This window comes from Alternaria postmessia (genome assembly GCF_024291825.1).
Source record: "Alternaria postmessia strain BMP 2775 chromosome Unknown scaffold_64, whole genome shotgun sequence".
Lineage (NCBI taxonomy): Eukaryota > Fungi > Ascomycota > Dothideomycetes > Pleosporales > Pleosporaceae > Alternaria > Alternaria postmessia.
In genome coordinates, this window is record NW_026260137.1 from 36,512 (window position 1) to 57,396 (window position 20,885).

At 46.9% G+C, this 20,885-nt stretch overlaps 5 protein-coding genes across 5 annotated transcripts; 2 read left to right on the forward strand and 3 right to left on the reverse strand.

The window, feature by feature from the left end:
* Nucleotides 1–2,953: 2,953 nt before the first annotated feature.
* On the reverse strand, nucleotides 2,954–4,345 carry J4E82_008229 (uncharacterized protein; the record flags this gene model as incomplete). The annotated part of the gene is made up of 1 exon (XM_051734463.1): nucleotides 2,954–4,345. One exon carries the CDS (start codon nucleotides 4,343–4,345, stop codon nucleotides 2,954–2,956), a length of 1,392 nt encoding a protein of 463 aa, XP_051585740.1.
* A 718-nt stretch (nucleotides 4,346–5,063) lies between these two features.
* J4E82_008230 (uncharacterized protein) lies at nucleotides 5,064–6,937 on the reverse strand (the record flags this gene model as incomplete). The annotated part of the gene is made up of 3 exons (XM_051734464.1): nucleotides 5,064–5,785; nucleotides 5,869–6,741; nucleotides 6,802–6,937. 3 exons carry the CDS (start codon nucleotides 6,935–6,937, stop codon nucleotides 5,064–5,066), a joined length of 1,731 nt encoding a protein of 576 aa, XP_051585741.1.
* An 809-nt stretch (nucleotides 6,938–7,746) lies between these two features.
* J4E82_008231 (uncharacterized protein) lies at nucleotides 7,747–14,499 on the forward strand (the record flags this gene model as incomplete). Its single annotated transcript, XM_051734465.1, has 4 exons — nucleotides 7,747–7,908; nucleotides 7,964–13,426; nucleotides 13,479–14,429; nucleotides 14,482–14,499. The coding sequence occupies 4 exons, from the start codon at nucleotides 7,747–7,749 to the stop codon at nucleotides 14,497–14,499; spliced, it is 6,594 nt and encodes a 2,197-aa protein (XP_051585742.1).
* Nucleotides 14,500–15,537: 1,038 nt separating this feature from the next.
* On the forward strand, nucleotides 15,538–17,056 carry J4E82_008232 (uncharacterized protein; the record flags this gene model as incomplete). Its single annotated transcript, XM_051734466.1, has 3 exons — nucleotides 15,538–15,886; nucleotides 15,937–16,442; nucleotides 17,039–17,056. 3 exons carry the CDS (start codon nucleotides 15,538–15,540, stop codon nucleotides 17,054–17,056), a joined length of 873 nt encoding a protein of 290 aa, XP_051585743.1.
* An 88-nt stretch (nucleotides 17,057–17,144) lies between these two features.
* Nucleotides 17,145–18,907, reverse strand: J4E82_008233 (uncharacterized protein; the record flags this gene model as incomplete). Its single annotated transcript, XM_051734467.1, has 6 exons — nucleotides 17,145–17,180; nucleotides 17,233–17,802; nucleotides 17,850–18,082; nucleotides 18,145–18,276; nucleotides 18,329–18,618; nucleotides 18,672–18,907. 6 exons carry the CDS (start codon nucleotides 18,905–18,907, stop codon nucleotides 17,145–17,147), a joined length of 1,497 nt encoding a protein of 498 aa, XP_051585744.1.
* Nucleotides 18,908–20,885: the final 1,978 nt, after the last annotated feature.

Here is a 20,885-nt window from a genome sequence, read left to right on the forward strand (position 1 = left end):
TAGCTTTAGTTGCAATCAACAAAACTTCTTAATAAGTATATATAATACTATATATAGTAAAGCTAAGTGTTTAGGAATACACTTCTACTGCAATATAATATACTATAATTCAACAGCGGTATACCTGCGTGTTACTACTAGCACGTTAATTAAAATAATATTTAACACTATATTACTTTCTTATTGTTATTTATACACTTATATTTATATTATAAGTACTAGCTATCTTTTCTACCTAATACGCTTAATTAGAAAACAGCTTACCTATACTAGTTCTTAATACTACTTCTGTTCTTCTATTATTTGTTGATTAGTTATATCTGAATTGCTTATATATACTATTGCTAAAGCTTTTGTACTTTATATATACGTGTATAATTAGTTAGCTTATTTATACAAGAGAAGTATAAAAGTAAAAATAAATGTAAAAATAAAAAGTAGTTATAAAAGTAAAGCAGCTTTATTTATAGAATCTAAAAGAAGTACTTAACCTACTTTCTAAAGCTTAGAAAAGACTAAAACTATTTACTATCTTTTTTAACTATATATATAATCTTCAAAATACTTTTTCTTTTATAGCTTTAAGTTATAAGCTTTAAACTTTATTATACTTTAGTATAATAACTTTAATTATAAACTACTATATTCTTACTACTTTATAAGTAATAAAGCACATTCCTTTTTAGAAGCTTTAGCTAGTACTAATAAATAAGTAAGCTTATAAGTGTTAATACTTAAAAGAATTACTAGTATTAAGTTCTTTTATAGATTAAGAATATAGCTAATATAAATTTAAAGCGTTATCTTATTATTTATTTTTTATTTTTCTAAGTGTATGAAGTACTTATAAAGCTATAGTACTATTTAGAAGATAGTATAGAAGTAGAAATTATAATAAGTAAAAGCTATTTTAGAAGAATAAAGTTAAGTTTTAAGTTAATAACTATAGCTATAATTATAGTTTTAATTATAAATATAAAAGTAATATCTAGTTCTAATAGTTCTAAGAGTATAGGCGTATTATTTACTTTCAATAGCTACTTTGTTATATCTTATATTATAAAGTTTTATAAGCTCTCTTTATAAAACTATAGTCTATTCTTCTAATCTAACTTAGTAATAATAATATTATAATACTATAGTCTAATAAGCTCTTTTCTCTTTAGTTTAATAGACTTACTAAAATTTACTTAAAAGTCTTTTATAGTTTCTCTCTAAACAGCTATAACTACAACTAATAATGAATTAAAAAATATTAACTCTTTATAGAACTATAGAAATACGTTAATATTATTATTTCTTAGATTTATTATATTCTATAGTAGTAGCCTAGGTAAGATAGGTAACTAAATAATACGTAATATAGCTAATTAGAGTAAGTTAACCTTTCTTCTAAGTATTTTTTAGTAGATACTTAAATAATATTTTAATCTATTATATAATACCCGCGATACTAATAAGTTTAGTAAATAGAATATAGAGCGTAAATTTAAATTATAATACTTATACTCTAATAAAAAAAGGTAGAAAAAAACTACTTCCTAGTATTAATCTATTTTAGATTATAAGTAAAGAGTAAAAGGCTTTATATAGCTTAAATTATAGTATTCTAATAGAATAACAGTATGCTTATAAAAGCTAAGGCCTCTAAACGCTTAATAATAATAGAAAAGTATAGAGTTATAATAAGTTTTCTGTATTCTTATCTAAGTAGAAGTTTTAAGACGCTATATATAAAAAAATCTTTTTAAAGCTAGGTTCTAGTATTCATATCTTAAATACTTTATAGGTATTTAGGCCGTATAAAGTTATATTTAAGCTATTTTTAACCTAATAGTAAATTATTACATACTTAAGCTTTTCTTTAATAATATATAAGTAGATATTAATAGTTTCTTAAATCTAATTACTACGATAGTAGCAGTCTTGTTAGTCTAAGTATTAGTATATCTAGCTAAGTAGACTAGAGTTAAGCCTTTTTAAGTTTTTTTACTTATTACTTAAATAGTGCTATACTATATAATAATATATTAACCTTAATAAGGACTATAGTATAGGCTTAAGTACTAGAAGTTACTAAACTATGTATATTATTAATACTTAAAGAAGGCTAATAGCTATATTAAGTATTTCTTACTTTACTTTAACGTTATAGTCTATACCTATAACGCTAATACTTTAAATATACTAGGATATTATAATATAAAGCTTAAGTCTAAAAGATAATATTAAAACTTTAAATACAGGACTCCTTTATAGTATCTAGATAATATAATTTATAAGTATAAGGTAAAGTACTTAATATAGCTAAAATTATAAAATTATAATAAAATAATATAAAATAGTTTACTTGTAGCTTTAAAAGCCTCTATATAGAAAATAATCTTTTTTCTATTAATAGAATTATAAATAATAAAGTGTTAGCTAAGTATAATAGTAAAAAGATCTTAAAACGCTATATACTTAAAAGATCTTACTTATATTATCTAATATAAAAGAGTTTCTTTAAGCTTTTTTATAAGTACTTTATATAATATTATTAAAATATCTAAGAAGTAGTAATGTAATAATTCCTATTATTACTAGAATCTTACTCTTAATAACTTTAGTTAACCTAAAACTAACTTAAGTATAGTTTAGCTAATTCTCTTAGTTATTACCTTACGTAGTTATTATTATAAGTAATAACAGCTACTTTACTTATAAACTAGTAATATTTTATAAAAAACTTTTAAGTAAGTAAAGCGTATTAAACTTATAAAGAGTTATAGTAGAATTTTAGAGTAGTAAGTCTCTATAATAGAGTAATTACTACTAATTACTAATATACATAGACGCTCTTTCTCTAGAATTTTAATAGGTAGGTATTACTCCTCTAAACTTCTGTTGTGCTAAGTACAAGGTACTAAAATAGCTTAGATATATATCTAACGCACAGGTATTGTAACCTTTTCTAATTTCCTTCTGTCCTTGACTGTAAAGTTTGAAGAAGTGCGTCTAGACTCTTCTGGTCTTCATCAAAATTCTCCTTGTGCGCATTCACAGGAAATCCTTCTTTGAGCCACGAATACAGCACCCCATCGTCTTGCCTCGGCTCAGGCCAGTGCGTAGGTAAGATTCCGTTGTCGAAGCAAATGTATCGTTGGAAAAAGACCTCAGTGGGGCAATTATCGCGGTTTGTGACCTTGTATTTTGGGTCTTCATATGAATTTCCATAACCAAAGCGAAAATCGATAAGGTTCGTAAGATCTCTCGCGATGCGATCCAAAAACTGACTCCATCTCCCGCCGTACGCAAAGTCCTTGTCCCAATCGTGATCTTTGGGGTCTGACAACCTGGTCCAGTCTTGCGTCCGGACCTTCCACTGATCCATATTGTCAGAATCGATGCGGATCCAAGAAGCAATCATACAATTGTGGAAGATAAGCCTTCGCAGCGACTTGATAGCGAGGATCCAGTTGAGGTCGTCATCGTGCGCAAGTGTGTAATAGCCCAGAGCAAGTGTCTCGAGCTTTGGGAAAGAGATACCACTCGGGTCAAAGTAGCCAGGAAAAGGGCCCCAATTATCTGATGCACTATAGATAGACAGTGCTTTCAGATTCGCAGCGACAGGCTTTAGCCAATGCGAACAGAAGTACGCTGGGAAAATCTGCAGCTCGACTTTGGTGTAGTCGTGATCTGGCCCATGCTCGTTGTATTCTTGCACCATAGTTATATGCAGCTCTTCTAGCTGAGCCATAACATCGCGAAAGAGGTCAGAAGAAGTGAACTCAGGAATGGGACAGTTCTGAAGGTTGATGATCGTCAGCTTTCGAATTGTCCGATTGTTATCGTCTGCCGCCCTGTCTTTGATGGCCTGGAAGATGAGCGTTAACCTTTCTTCGCGATCAGATACATCTTCTTCCACCTCCTGCCAGTAGTCGGCATCCCGACCCATGCATTCTGGAGTGAAGCCAATCTCCAGAGAGTCAAGGTTTGGAAACCTTGATAAGGCGGCAAGGGCGTCATCGAAAACCAGAGCGTCCTCGTCATCCTCATCGACCTCGATAGGTTCTCTTGTGTGGCCTAGTCCAAGGTCTTCGATATCTGGATGTGTGTGGATGATTGCATGTCGAGGCATTCGCCTGATGACATCATCCTGGCTGATCGTGTTCCAAGATCTGATGTGCCCTTCCGACGGGGAGATGTACACCTCTTTGAAAAGCTCTTTAGCTGCGTGGTCGTCCAACGCTTTACAAGCCAGGCGAACATGCGATAGGTCCTTTTTGTTGTCGACTTGCTTGATAACGTTGGCTACAAGCTCAGGAGCTAGGCGGAGGATGTCGAAACTGTGTGGCGACGACATGATGGAGTATGCTCAATGATGATCGCTGGTCATAATATAACCTAAGGTTCTTAATTGATGGAATCGCGCCTTCATGCGCTACTTGTAACTGAAGGCATTCAGGGGAAATTTGCGGATGCTGAGATGTTACCAAGCTTCTGCCTGGAACTTTCAGGCAATGGTCGACGCTATTCCCAATCGGGAGTTCGGTGCCTTATATCCAGGCAGCACAGGAGTGCGTAGACGTGCTAAAGTAGTTGTGATGGAATTCGACGATAAAAAACTTGTGCTTACATTCCACGAGGGAGACCAAAAATGTCGCAATGCTAAGTCTGTCCCCGCCTAGAACATGGGCAAGGTCGAGGCAGTCGTGTTGTGCCGTCACTCAGCCTATCGATCGTTTCCATACGGACTACGCTGTGACTGCAGTATACATTGTCGTCATTTTGATACCGACCATAGCAGTGCGACTGTCATGATGGGAGAAGGCATCGCTGAGAAGGGGCTATTTACCGCGAAATTTCGATGTCCGGCGATAGAGAGAGTCTACGCATGCAGGCATCCGATTTCCTACCTCATCATCTGTAGACTAGAATCAAGTGTCAAGAAGCAATTAGCATTATGGATGCTGTCCATCTAGCAAGAATCGTAGCCAAGCTCGCTTGTAATAGTGCAGTATTCTTTGTTGTTTTTTATGTCGTGCCACATTTTCAATGTATGCTCACGCGAAGCTTCATAGCTACTCCTCAGGTTCTAAGTTTTCATCAACGCCGTACTCTTCTACGATCCATGCACAGAACCTCTCCCATTTGCTCACCCACTCCTTCAACCTCTGTGCGCGCACACCCTTTCCAAACATGCCATCCTTCACATCCTGGGTCCAATCCTTCGCGCTGTAATCGTCTAGACTCGCCCAACGAACGCTGTTCTCCGCCAGAGATCCCAAACCCTCCAAGCCGAGATTCTCCCACCCCTGTAGCGCTTGCCAGAAATCGTGCGACATACCAGATAGCCCTTGGCCAAGGATGGTCGGATCGTCGTTGCAAAGCGAGCATGGAACGCCGCGGGCTAGAAGCGCAGGCAAAGGATGGGACATGATGCTCCCACATAGCCGCAGTACTTCGTTAGATACCGGGCAACTCTCCACTAGGATTCTCTTCTCTTTCACCATGTCGATGAGCAGTGGATGCTTGTAAAGACTAAAGCCATGTCCAATGCGTCTTGTGCCCAAGATGATCGCGTCGAAAAGATTTTCATCAGTCGAATCACCGTCGCCTAGCGTTTCGCCGGCATGGAAGAAGAACGGTATGTCGACACCCTCTTGAGCGCAGGCCTTGCGGAACCAGAACAGTTCAGGAGCAAGATCAGAGAGCGGACGGCCTAAATCTTCCTGGCCAACCAGGTCGTAGCCGGCGATTATCTCTGGGAACTCTAATTTCATCTCTATGCATTGTTTCATACCTATAGACCATCAGCTTGATAAGAGAACACGTTTTGGTCACCTTAAGGGGAAGGCTAATGTTCGCAGGTGATGTCAGACTTACTCTCGATAACCTGCTTCTTTCCAAATTGTCTAATTGTGGTCCAAATCATCCTTGCACCCCAGAAGTCTTTGCCCTCTTCGCTTGCCCTGAACTTTTCAATTTCATCAGCCAAGTGCTCGAGCATATTAAACCAATCTTCATCCCAGTTCTCCTTCTTCGCACTACGGTAGGGCGTATAGAAAGCTGAGCGTAGATCGACATAGTATACGCCGTCGTCGACCAAGGCTTTGCACATTCTGCGGATGAATTTGCGGAAAATAGGCTCATAGTAGATCAGAGATCCGAGTATAGGAAAGCACGACATGAACTTGCGCCACACTTCGTTGGGCCCCTCATGGTGGGAGAGATGCTCGGATGCAGTGATGGTGACGCGGGAGCGGATCCACTCGATAAACGCTGCTTTTCCACCGTCTGGAAAACTGTCTGCGGCTTGATTCACGGGTATTGGGGTCTTGGCAGCGTAGCCGTCGTCCCAGATCGACATTTCGGTTTTGGCGTCTTTGGAGTAAGTGAAAGAGAAGCCGGTTTTGCGCCTGGTCTGGCTGTCGGTGATCGGGCCATCAGCAACTACGCAAATACCTTCGGTATTGAGAGCTTCTTCGATGGCCCAGTCAAGGTCGACCATGGCTTCCAAGTGGCAATGCAGTAGTGCGCCCTTTGGCATCTTCTTGACGATCTGCCATAACTTGCTCTTCTCCATGCGCTCTTTGGCAAGCGAGAACATCATTCCCGGGAAGACATCGACATGATCGGTCAGCAGGCTGTCCTCATAATCTTTGGTCCAAAGCGTTTGTTGCTCCTCGAAACGGATCTGAGAGACGATAGCGCACGCTTCCTGGGCCATAGGCGATAGATTTTGGCGAAAGAGGTAGTCTGAAGGTTGTCAGACCCATATGAATGGCGTGTTTATGTGATCACTTTTGGGTCACCAACCACTTCGTTGTCTCTTCTCTTGCTGCACCAGTGCATCACGGCCTTGGAGGTATTGTTGGATGAAAGGGTCGCTTAGGCTAGGGACGCCTTCGGCCTTGGCCCATTCATCGTCGTTTGCAGCATCATTCGTCGCCATGATGATTTTTGTTCTTGAGATGGAGGTCGAAGAGAACAAAGGACCGAGAATGCTGATGTATTAGAGTCACGTCGAGTGTTATCGGTGAATTCCGCGACTTCCTTCCTGAACGGCGCTAGCCGAAGCTGACGTAAAAGGGCTTTAGCTAGTGCCAAGAGCGGCGAGATACGGAGAAAAGGGCAAAGGGCACTACAGCAGCCAGAGCCCGCTGGAACAAGTCAATGTACGCTTCTTTGCGCCGCAGCGACGACTTCACACGAGCTGGCAATCACTGTGGCGAGTGTTTCGGTGACTGCTCGCGCTCTTGACGCGTTGCGGCCTGCTTATCGATTGCTTAGTGCGGCCCTGATGCATGCGCGGGGCCGTAGCGGGTGACGGGGTGGTGCTGCACGGTCGCCTGCAATGGCATAACACATCATCTGCTACTTGTACGCACCTGGGACCTACGCGCTAAACCTCGGAACCTCGCCCTGTGATCAACCACGTCTTTTTTTGCCACGGGAACCTGCACCCTCACTAACCCTGTTGCTGATGCTCTTGCAGTACACCTTTCTCTAGAACTCGGACCTCTGCACGTTCTCGAACCGCGGCTTGTCCAGGAACTAGACTTGGCAGGCACCACTCTCTCCCTTCCTCTCTCTGCATCGCTATACAGCTAGAGCGAAGACATCTCGCGCTCCGATATCGTTGCACGCGCTACGAAACGGCACCACCCACCACTCATGGAGCCTCTTCTCTCGTAACGATAGGCGTCCGACCGGCCTACAGTCAAAAGATCCCTCAACCCAGTCGCCAGCCCCCCGACCGCCATGGCCTTCTTCTCCGGGCTCTCGAGCTCCATCGGCCGCCGGCTGCTTCTCTATGGGTTGCGCCACATCGACATATTCGACAAGGACCCTGCCGACTTCGTGAGCGTTGACGTGGGAAAGCGGACTACACTCGAGGTTCGGGACGTCGGCCTACACATCAAGGTGCGTGCTGGAGATGCGCGCTCCGCCCGCAAACTTGACTAACATGGCCTCATAGAAACTCGTCACACTATTACATCTCAAACTCCCTCCCGAAATAAATCTATCGAAAGCGCGAGCCTCCCTACTCCGAGTCACCTTCGTCCTCGACTTCGGCGTTCCCCAGATATCAATAGAGGTGGATGGCATACAAGTCCAGGCACAGCTGATAGAGGACGTGGGAGATGCCTCCTCATCTCTTCCCGGCCAGCAACACAGCCCTTCACGATCCTCGCCACCTACGAAACCAGCTTCGCCTTCCGCTACCTACAACGACCAGAGCGATAGTGGTTCCGACGACGGTGACGAACATGTGCCGACAGTAGACGAGTTGGCCAAGTCCTTCATGAAATCGGAGCCTGCCGAGGAGATTCGTGAGCTGCAGCAGGAGCTAGCCTCCCAGTCAGAGTATATGCAAGAATCTGTCTCCTCTAGTGACGATGGTGACGAAGCTTCTGCGGGCATCGGCGCTCCCCTGGCGCTCCCGACGTACCTGCGCAACATTCTCAATACTGCACTAGATCGCCTGAGTATCACCGTAAATGACATCGATATAGAAGTGGAAGATCACTTCGCGAAGAACACCCAAGATGCAGCAAAGCTAAATCAGAACTCTCCAGTATCTCTCAGCTTCCACGTCGAGCGCATAGCGATTGATTCAATAACTTCCAAAGACATGCGCGTCGAGATCGGGTCAGCAGCACCGTCACTCGATAACACCAAGCTAGGTAAGCGAAGAATGCGTGTGGAAAACATCTGCGGACGCTTGGTATCTGATGTCGAGAACTACGCGTCTTCATCGGGACTCTCACAACCATCGTCTCCGATCACAATCCGATCTGAAGTGTCAATGAGCCAAGAGACCGCCAGCAACCCTGCAACGAGCAGTGTACAGGGCCTGCCTATGCATTGTAGCCAATCTGCTGAACCAAGTCAGTTCGTACAGTCTAGCCAGTTTATGCAAGAGGAAGGAATTAGCTCCACGCAATTGCCGGTAGACGAAGAGATGCTTTCTAGTTCAATAGCCTCGCCGACGCAAGGGGACGAGACATACTCTCGCGAAAGGACTGTGTCCCCAGAGCATCCTAAATCTCCTGAACCGACAATACTGGAATCATCTGTACATACCGTAGACGACGATCGTTTTGCAGATGCTAATTCCGATGATGGCCTGGATCTGCGTGCTGCGGGTGGCTTACCCGATCAAACTGATCGACTTTCACCTGTGCATGGTCTGGATGGAAGCAGCGTACTTTACGACGACGAAGGCTTGCTTGAATACGCCATGCAGAATAATATGCTCGACCCCCAATTCGATGACACGCCGGAAATTGGACGACCGTCAGAAGATAGAACTTGGGGGCTGGATGGTGCAAGCTCAAGTCGGTACACTCACCATTCAGGAGCGGCTAGCGATGCCTCGCTATCGGACTTACCTACTGTGTCTGCTCTCGGCCGCTCTTTTCATGTGCCAAGTTCGACCCACTCCCCAGCTGAATCGAGGCACGGTGAAGCAGCCTCCTCCTCTACTGACAATCTAGCTTCAGCGAAAGAGCACACAGATGAGGAAGCGCAAGTCTCTTTCGATAGTCCACATCAGCAGTTCGACTCATTACCATCACCATCACCATCACCTGAAGAAGACATGGCCGAGTCCAAATATTTCACGCACGATGAGGCCGAGAGCATGTATATGAGCGCCGTAAGCGGAAACGCAGGTGATAGCGCCCACCCGGCGCATGTACCTGGAGGCTGGGACTCATCCCCAGTTTCCAGCAGAGATTCAAGTTCAGATACCTCCAAATCGATACCACAGGACATGATATCAGGGAGCATACTAGCGCCTTTGCCCGAGACAGACGAAGGTTGCGAGACCCCTCGCCCGAGAAGCCGACAGAGTTCAATCTTACTGCCAAACTCCGATCGTCCCTATACCCCTAAGCCTGACGCTTCCGCTTTTCGAAAACAAGCGAGGCGTTTCCTCTCCATCGATGAGATTACTGTCTGGTTCCCTCTAGTCCTTGACGATGAAGAGAGCAGCGGCGATACAAATGAAGGTGCCACGCAGACAGTAGGACTGGACTTCAAGCCTTCCAATTTGGGTGAAGATTCAATCTTTGCCGAGATGCCGGGGTCGTTCTCCAACTATGCTTACGCTTCCTCACATCGACAAAAGCCCTCGTTAGATGCATCATCTCGCGGACGACCCACTCCGGAAGCACCACACGCACCCCAACCACCAACACAGTCGAAGCCGACATATGTGCCTTCCATTATTGTTGACGTGGGCAACATAGCAGGGCACATGGACATTTCAACTGGTCGTATCATGGCTGGCATGTTTGCTCGGCTTATGCAAGCTGTGAGTGGTGAGCCGCTTTCGGAAAAGAAAGTTGTAGCACCCGAACCGACAGAAGCTGGAAAGAATTCCGCTAGTAGTCTCGAAGTCTCTGTTAAGCATATTGCGATATCGTGGCTGGAAAACATCTTGACAGAGTCTTTCCAAGAAGGACCAGTCACGAACCAGCAACTCGATCTCAAACCGATGGATGCGATTCTGAGGATCAATCTTTCAGCAATACATCTCAACAGTCAGAGCAGCGGCTCTACTGCACGGTCACAAATCCGGATCGGTAAATTCGTGCTCGCATCCTTGGATAACGATATCATTTCTTTCCGCAGTTCACGACCAAGATCCAGACGCTCAGCCAATGTCATGCCAGAACAGCCCAGCCATGACATAGAAGTTGAGATAGAGCAGGGCAAAGACACTCGCATCACCGTCGTTACACGACCCGTCAAAGTCATGTTCGATATTCAGAAGCTGGACACAGCGCTCGGTTCTTTCGGAGGTTTTAGTGGCATGCTTGAATTGAGCAGCTCTATGAATTCGACTAGCACCGTTCAGAGTCCAGTCATGTCTCCAGCACGCCCTCGTCCTCGTGGCGTCCATTTTGGTGATGGTTTGCATCCGCCCGTCAAATCACCGCCACCAGCTGCAAATCCTCCTAAGATCCAGGTCCAATTCGGAGAGGTCTCCTTCACGCTCAAGGGGAAGGCATGTTCTATGCAGCTGCAGACGACATCCGTGCGAATTGCTGTACGGCAAAGCAACGTGCGTCTCAAGGTTTCCGAGATCCAGCTCTCTGGTCCCTACACAGAAGAGACCAGCAAAACTGCACCTTTCGCTGCAGAAGTGAAGGGCACTACGATCAGTTTCCTTTTCGAACCCGAAGAGACCGACCTAGCGAGACTGATCTCCCTGATCACGCCATCAAAGAATCCTTACGAAAACAACGACGACATTCTAATCGAGACACTACTGCGCCAGCGCAGGAAGGGCTCAGTGCTCCGAGTCGAGACCAGCGAAGTCGGAATTTGGGTTTCGGACATCCAAGAACTGAGGACGTTAGAAAGTCTTGGTGTAGAGCTAGCGCGGTTGTCGAAGGTCACAAAATACCTGCCGGATGACGATCGACCAGGCCTTCTCAGCCTTGTATCAGTGAAGCAGCTGGACGCCCGGGTCATGGTGAATGAGAAGCTTGGTAACGTGTCTGTCATTCTGCGAGAGGCTGCACTAGCACAAATTGGTGTTCCGGCTTTGCTGGCTGTTGAAGTTGGCAATGCAACTGTTAGTAGGGAGACCGAAGTGTTGATCCACGAAGTGGTCAAACTCCGCCCATCGGAACAATTACCTGTCATCATGCTAAGAATGGTGGGTGATGAGATGGAGCCCATGGCGAAGGTGAAGTTTTTCAACCTCTGTGTTGAATACCGAGTCAGCACTATCATGGCAGCCTTAGGGATATCTGAGGATGGCACGGTTGACAGTCTTGCTCAGGGCCTGGCATCGAGCGTCGCAACTATCACAGGTGCCTCTCCGCCCCAAAGCCTTAGTCGACAATCCTCCCAAGTAAGTTCGCCTGCGACAGTCACTCCTCAGCCGCTACAGGTCGACCTGCTGCTGAGGAATTGCGCAATCGGTCTGAATCCTCGAAAGTCATCCTCTAAAGGTTTATTTGTGCTTACAGAGGCACATGTTGTGGGCAAGCAAGCAATGGATGACTACTCTGTTACGGTAGACCTTCGGAAGGCTTCGATGCATGCTATAGATGACATAGCGCGTCTGGAGGAGGAGCACGAGTCGGCTTCACCTTTTCCTTCTACAAACAGTCATCTTCTGGAACTCAGCAAGTTAGGCTACGTGTCTTTGAGCTCGATTGCGGCGGCTAAGGTGTATGTCAACATTAGAGGCGATGGGAAGGAAAGGCCACAGTTGGTGGACGTTGAGTTCAAGAATGAGTTGTTTGTCATTGAATCATGTGCAGATTCTACGCAGACCCTCATCACAATCCTGAACGGCCTACAGCCACCAATGGCACCTTCTACCGCTGAACAATATCGGACTGTGGTACCTCTACAGCAAATGATGGAGTCGTTCACTGGCGACGAATTGATCGAAGACGAAGAGACTGGCGCTGTCGACTTCATGAGCAATGCCGATCTAGTTGAGGACGATGTACCAACCAACCTTGAGTTCGTTGGGAGCATCTATAACTCACAGTCTTTGCCTACACACGAGGAGATGGGCGACAGCCTACTTGGTGAGGACGACCTCAGCGCTTTGGCTACGCCACCCATGACTCGCCAACGTGGTGACCGAGCTCTTTTGGAAAGCTTCCAGGAGAAGTACGAGATCACTCAAGGCGAAGAAGATTTCGATTTCAGCGACGAATACTTTGGGGAGTCAAAAGTGGAACCAAAGGGTAAAGCCCGCAAATGGGATTCTGCTAAGAACCAATACCATCTCTCGAACGAGTTCAAGACTCCAGATGCACCGCTAAAAGTGCGTGTGCGCGACGTCAATATTATCTGGAATTTATACGATGGCTACGACTGGCCTCGAACACGAAGTATCATCACTCAAGCCGTGGACGATGTAGAGGCTCGCGCAGAGGAACGACGACGCAAAGCAAGAGAAGAAGATGACGATGATGACTTTGTTGAAGAAGACTTCCTCTTCAATTCTGTTTGGATTGGTGTACCCATCAAGGAGGAGAAGGGAGCTCTTGCTCGGCGCATCAACCACGAAATCGACGATCTTGCCAGCGAAACGGGTAGCTATGCAACTTCGACAGCAACACGTTCTACAGGAGCTACCGTACGGCCCCGCAGTGCGACCAAGTCTAGGCGTCGTCTCAAGCTTCAGCGCAGCAAACACAAGAAGATTGCGTTCTCACTGAAGGGCGTCGCCGTCGACTTTGTCGTATTTCCGCCCGACACAGGGGAAACGATTAATTCCGTCAACGTCCGCGTGCAAGATCTCGAGGTTTACGACCATGTCCCTACCTCCTCATGGCACAAATTCATCACATGTGCCATAGATCCAGATATGAGGGAACTCATCCGTCCAATGATCAATCTCGAACTCGTAACAGTCAAGCCAGTCACTGATCTGGCTGCATCTGAACTCGTCATCAAGGTAAGCTCTGCTGAACTTTGAAACTTTCAGCCTTCGCTAATGCGACAGAAAGGTAAACGTACTTCCACTCCGCTTGCATGTCGACCAAGATGCATTGGAGTTCATCACACGTTTCTTCGAATTCAAAGACGAAACGGCACCTGCTAGTACCCCAGCTGGTGATCAGCCCTTCATCCAGCGACTGGAGGTGATGGCGGTCCACATGAAGCTAGACTACAAACCCAAGCGTGTCGACTATCGCAGTATTCGATCCGGACACACAACCGAATTCAAAAACTTCCTGATACTAGATGGTTCGGATATCATCTTGCGCCATGCTATTGTGTATGGAATTACATCGTTCGACAAGCTGCACCAGACTTTGAACGATGTCTGGATGCCGGATGTGATTAATAACCAGCTACCGGGTGTATTATCGGGCTTGGCAGCTGTACGCCCCCTCGTGAATGTCGGATCTAGCCTCAAAGACCTCGTGGTGGTGCCTATGCGCGAGTACAAGAAGGACGGTCGGATCGTTCGAAGTTTACAGAAGGGCGTGTACGCGTTCGCCAGAAACACCACATCGGAGGTGGCACGTCTGGGCGCAAAGGTAGCAATCGGTACTCAGAACCTACTCGAAGGCGCTGAGGTGTTCCTAAACCCGCAGACTGCCTCGCCGAGTGGTCATCAGTCTCTCGACTGGGACGGCGAAGATCCGAATTCTGACACCGAGGAGCCACGCGCCGTATCCAACTACGCTAACCAGCCAATTGGTGTGCGCGCTGGTCTCCGTAGTGCAGCTCGGCACCTTGAGCGTGACTTGCTTACTGCTCGCGACGCAGTAATAGCGATACCTGCAGAGGTGATGGAAGAGGGTAGTGGAACTGGTGTTGCAAGGGCGCTAGCTCGACATGCCCCAACTGTCATATTACGGCCCGCACTTGGTGCTACGAAAGCGCTGAGTAATGCCTTGTTAGGCGTTGGTAACGCACTTGATGCGGGGTCTAGACGTAAGATTGGCGACGTAAGTTTGGTGATCACGTTGCTGGAAAGAGAATTAACTAACGTGTACGCAGAAATACAAATCCTACTAGTAATTTGGCGTCAGAACACGCTTTTGGAGCTGATACTTTGATACCTATATTCCTCTTCTCTCGTGTCATGTTTTTTTTGGAACGTTTGTAAATCAAGAGTGGAGTTTGGCTGCTATTGGCGATGTATCAGAAGGGTTCACATTTGTTACTTGCATTTGGCAGGCTTGATGCGCATTTGTACAGCGGGAGTTAACGCCAAGCATTGCATTAGCTTCCCTAGAGGATTTTGTAATGATACTACGTTGCAAACTGCAAAACGGTAATTGACAGATACCATGGCCTACTCCAGTGAAAGATTCCCAAGTCTACTCATACGACGCAGCTAGTGCGTCTGAACTTCGAAAACATAACAGCGTATCTCAACTCAATAACCTAGAAGCCTGAGTACTTCGTTGATCGTCGTCACTTTGGCTGTCCCATAGCGCCCGTCGTTTCATCTCTTCGAGCCAAGCAGCAGACTGTAGTGCGCGAGGCAGGCTATCGATCCTGTCCTCCTCGCGGTTGCGACGTGTGGTTTCGCAAAATGCCCGATTTGGTGGAGAATCTTTGTTCATAAGGAACTCAACATTACGATAGGATGGGATGTTGAGGCTCATCGTAAGAGTGGTAGGTCTTGGATCTAAAAGTAGTTAGCTGCTGCGAGATCGTCTCGGTTAGGGAAGAACATGCCCACGCAGCGCTCAGGGTGAGGTGTAAGCACTAGCAGTGGTCGTTCGTAGAAGCGATTGTGGAACTTTGATGTATTGTGTCAAATTCCGACGCGATGGGAGGATAAATATCAGAGCCTGTGTATGAAGGTGTAGTGCTCATGGCCTTATCAGTAGTTGAACTCCGCCCCAACTCCGCCCCCAGTGATAGCTGCGCTATGAACGCATGAGCTGAGTCCTCCTGCATATGCTGCACAGCCACAGATGTACAGCTGATTTCCTATCAATCTGGATGTTTTACCGCGCTTCAATCGGCTAAGGGTAGATTGACAGCGAACAAAGCATCTTAAATCAGGTCAACACAGTCAAAAGTCAAGCGCATTCTACCACTATGACGCCTATTGTTTTGCCTGCGGACCTAGAACTCGGCAGGGTCAGAGATGGTTACCCGGCGCTGGCCAGATGGATAGCTCAGGATCCCGACGACGACCCACTCTTATTCCGCAAGTTTGGGAGAGTTGCAGCACGCAACATATTGCACTTGCAGTGTCAGATGACTAGGATCGAAGGCGAGATCGACGACTTGGATGAGCAGATTCGAACAGCGACAAGTCTGGACACTCGCCGATCGCTCCAACGATGGGAAGTCCTCTGGAAGAGGGCGACAACCGAACCAAATAGTCTTGAAAAGCAGCTGACGGACAAGCTCAAGGAGTCACAAGAGTTGTTGAAAGATTACTGTCGGTGCGAACGATCACTTTCAGCTGTCGTATGCTAACGTGTTCGCCAGACGAAGCGCTTGTTCTACGAGCCCAAGTCGCTCAATTAGGCAAACCGAGTGATCGGATCTTGACAACTTACAAGGATTTCCTCTCTGGAAAAGCCATTGCAAATGCAGGAGACGACTCCATGGACCTCATATACGGCCGTGCTAGCAAGTTCCTGGATGAAGCATCAGATCTTGTCGCTTTACAAAAGCCTACCAATCATGACTACCTGTCGCGCTCGCTAAGGAACCATTGGCTCTTCACCAGAAGTCAGTCAGATGATTCGATTGATAGAGCAACAGTGTACAAAGACACACACGTCGCTCGAGTCGTGGCTGCAATAAGCATGGTTCTTGCTGCGATCCTCCTTGTTGGAGCAATCTCGAGTCTGTACTTCGTGATTAACCCCAAAGCAAAGCTAGGATTGCTAGCGTTGTACACAATACTGTTCGCGATGAGTGTTGGGCTTTGTACCAACGCCAGGCGATCAGAAGTTTTCGCGACCACTGCAGCGTATGCTGCTGTATTAGTAGGTCCGTTGGAACTTATTACAAGTTGTCTCGATGAATGCTGAATGATTCTATAGTGTTTGTGAGTGGCGATTTTGGTGGTGGTAAGAGTGAATGCATGATACAGCTTGATGGCGGACTCTGGAAGACTGTCAGCTGTCCTAATTAGGCGGAGTTTGTCGTAAAGAATGAATGAATGGTTGGGAGGACATAGGGTCAATTAATGACGAAACAGTAACTTAGTCGCTACGAATGCCCACGTGATAGTGGGTGAGATCGTATCGCTGGCGCTGTACGCGTCTATTCGGGTGATTTGTATCCCGAGCGCCTGTAATGATTACTACTTCATCGTATGGGTCTGGGGTGCTCAGCCAGAAGCAGCCAGTACTGCTTGCGCGCCGAGAACACCAAGAAGCGGATTACTGATCCCGAGGCTGCTTGAGCATCATATAGCCATGCCAAAATCGCGAGAGCACCTTTTGCGATGAACGAGCACTTTCGCAGCTTTGCTAGTCCAAAAATCGATCACACTCAAGCAGTATCTAAGTGTTTCACAAGGCATGTGCCGCAGAACGCGAAAGAATGGAACATGATATCGTTAATATTTGGATGCTAGGATAAACTGGTAAAGTAGTCCGCTTTGGAAGATTGGTCCAACGACGTAAATCCCAGGGTTCACCACGAGCATCGTCATTACTGTATCGGTCACGCTTGGTGCGACTTTAGTAAGTGTATCTGAAGCCCTTCTGGTCGCCATCCTGTGCACATATTAGTATCTGGGCGCAGAGGTTGTGAATGGAAGGCACATACGTTGTACTCTAGCTCAAGCTCACCCCGATCCGCACGCTTGTTCAAGCTCCACGACCTCAACGTTATTAGAATGACAATAACGATTGTAAGCAGGCAGCATGCGATGCAGGCGTATAGTCCAGGCTCATATCCGGGCTTGTCTTGTTCCCTGAAGACGAGACCACCAGCGATGCCGCCGACGCCGCCCATTCCAACCAAGATGGCAGAACAGAATGCGCGCTTCCACTGGCCTCTGATGTTGTTTGCCTGGTATGACATTGTGGCGGGGATGTTGCTGTTCGCGCCAGCAGTGGTCAGGAAGACGCCGAAGTACCTGACGTTCGAGTTGCTATGGAAGCCCATAATGGGTAGTCCGACGAGGCAGAGGACCATGTTGAACAGAATAATGGGTCCACGGAGGTGGTACTTGTCTCCAAGCCAGCCGGTTGTGTACATGACAATGGCGGCAAATGCGTAAGGAGGCGCAACAAGACATTGGGCTGCGCCGACGCTGAAGCCCATGTTTCCTGTCAGAATGATGGGCAGGAAGTACGCCAGCGCATACGTAACAGTCGTTGTGTTGAAGAAGATCTATCCTTGTCAATATTTGGCACTTAAACGGTAATCTGAGGACATACCATCGCGAATCCCCAGATTTTGATATCAGCACCGCCCTTGAAGAACTTGGCCAAAGACCATGGCTCGGGCTTAGCATCACCACGATCCTTGTTGACACGGTCGATGATGTACATAGCTTCACGCTCAGTCAGGAAGTTCCACGACTTATGCGCCTTGTCCGGGAAATCAACCAGTGCCCAGTAACCGACGATACCAAGAAAGCACGTTAGCGCGCCTTCAATGATGAAGATCCCTAATTTTGGAACTTTGCGTCAGTGTTGTCATAACGTAAGGCGCAACCTGATGACAACTTACATCGCCAACCGTTCAGACCCTCTCGGCCTTTCAGTTGCATCAAGCCGTACGCCAGGATACCGGCACAAGCAGATGCCAGACTTCCAAGGATATAGAAACACGAATACCGCTTTCCGATGTCGTATCGGGTATCTGAAACAATTGTCAGCATCTAATGTCCAGTCGGTTTCTATGACACGCTTACACCAGGTGGACAGCAAGTATACACAGCTTGGGAAGAAACCGGCTTCCAGTACTCCAAGGACAACTCGTAGTGCAGACATGGTTCCATAACTGTCTGCAAAGCCCATGCCGATCATGACACCACCCCATAGCACCACAATAACCGAGAGGAAGTTCCTAGGTCCAAGGTAGCGACAAATTACTGTTGCCGGGGGTTGGAAAACGATGTAGGAAGCGAAGAATACGATGGTGACGACAGAGTAACGAGATATTGTGCCTTCTAGCTTGCCCAGGCCAAGCTCGACATTCATACTGTTGGCTGTCAGCTTCTACGTCGAGCAACTTCGGGTCTACAATTGACGAACCCAGCGATAGCAGCAGCGCTGAGATTGGTACGGTCCATCAAACTGATGCAGTACAGCACTCCCACAGTCACGACAAGACGCCGGTCGATGCGATGAATGATCTTTCTCTGCTCTCGCTCACTAAACTCGCATTCGTATCCGGAGCCATCTTGGGAGCCATCGATGTTTTCCTTGAGCGAGACCGGCCTCTTCTCGAACGCGTCGTCGTGACGCATGACAGACTCTTGATGAGCCATGGTGGATACGTAGGTTGGTCGTGGACCCTTAGGAAAGTAGGAGGGAATGTAGTGAGTTCGAGCAGGAGCAGGGTAGGCCCACCATATACACGTTATATGTCCAAAGCTCTTGCCGTTCGCCTCCCCACCCACGCGCTGCCAAGCACAGTGGGCGCATTGGGAAGGGAAGCATCACTGCTGGTAAAGTACCGAGGCACGGGGATTCACCACTCATTCGTCCGGGGTGCTCTGTGGCTACCTTTTGAGGACCGCACGATCCTAGCATCAGCCTGCCAACAGGAGAGGGAAATCTGCGGGACAAAGCCAAAAGGGCGAGGAAAGCTGGGGAGAGGCTTGGCGTGTGGAGACCCCGCATCCTAGCGAATGCCGCCGTTCGTTCCGGATCCACAACAAGCCAAATGACCTACAAGAGAAGCCTTCTTGTGAGTATGCTACTAGTCTCTTGTCGCCCGCCATGGCGGAACTACGCACAGGAACAAGAGCTGAAGAGTCGACAAGGACCGACTCACATTCACTTCCTTTGTTCAGTTTCAATGTCGTGCAACCCAGAGATTAAGCGATCGGCATCACCACGTTTCAACAACACGCGCGGGGTAACCAGGCGTCCCTGGCGCTGTAAGAACTCCACATGGGCACATTTTCCTCTCCAGACCTTGTCCCGAGCAGGCAACTCCTCCGGCCTGCTTCGCAGCGCATGTGGTTTCGAGCCGCATCCGAGCAAGGGGGCATTGGCACTGATTTCCCGTTCCAAGCCTCCGGCGACTTGGCGGAACACTGTCAGCGTCATTCTGGTCATTATCGGGATGCTTGACACAGAGCAAGATTTCTTTGCGGACGCTTGCGGTGCGCGTAGCTCCGCAAGACGACCAAGTGGAAGAGGTTGAGGCACACAACCGAGTCCCTCACGTTGCATCAACAGAGATAATCGAAGCAGACGTGCTTCAGCTTGTGGAAGAACGGTGAAATATTGGACTAGATCCAGAAGACGCGAATGCCTGAATCCTTGGTGAGAAAATACGATGCAGTACAACTCTATGCATGCACACTTTCGGCTAATAAGCGCACAAGGACTAGACTTTTGACAACGCCTCCAGCCTAGACCAGCAGATCCTGTCGCGAACCTGCCGCGGGCACAAAGGGTTCGCCTACGACTCCTTCGCTATCCGTCACTAGGCTTGACACCAAGGGATGTTCTGCATGTGTGCAGCATTGACGACGTGGCGTAATCACACCACCAGCGATATACAATATACACGAACACATGTTTTGACACAACACAACTTAGACGCAAGAAAGCCAAAGCAAGCATCTCATGTATGTATGAAATCGGGTACCAGATGTTGTAGTAAAACGCATTCATGACAACTGCCCAAGTGATCCATCGTGTACGCCATAGGGTCGACCGTTCACCCATGCATGCAATGTAGTCGCTCTTCTTCTCACATCTGGATTACAATTAGAAGGAACACTTTGCTGATAGCCTTTACCAGAATATTGGAACGTGGCGATCATCGCATCGTAACCTGGTGCTTGGGAGCCTGATCGGTAATCTTCCCCAGATTCTGGCTCTCCGATGAGACCCTGAGACTCTCCAATCAGCATTGAGATAGTATTTCAATAACCGAGGCCTGCAAGATGCAGATTTCCAGAGTACCGATATCGCGTGATTAGCTCCACGCATGCATGCAACATGTGCACCGTCAACAGCTTGGGTTGTAGCCCATAAACCTTTCACAACCACTACAACTCGGTCGCTGCCACCAATCCCAACTCACGTTTGCGTCAAGCCGAGGCACTGTTGTCTGCCTCAATGTATCGTCTTGACATGTCTTGCTGGGCGCTATTGATCAGACGATCCCATGCATTTCTTTCACACCCACGATATTGTGATTGTCGAGTGCTGCCAATCAGCTGGCTGGCAGGCAGATAAGTTCCGAGGCAACGCGCTGCCAGAGCGGGAGGCCAAGGAATTGGGTAC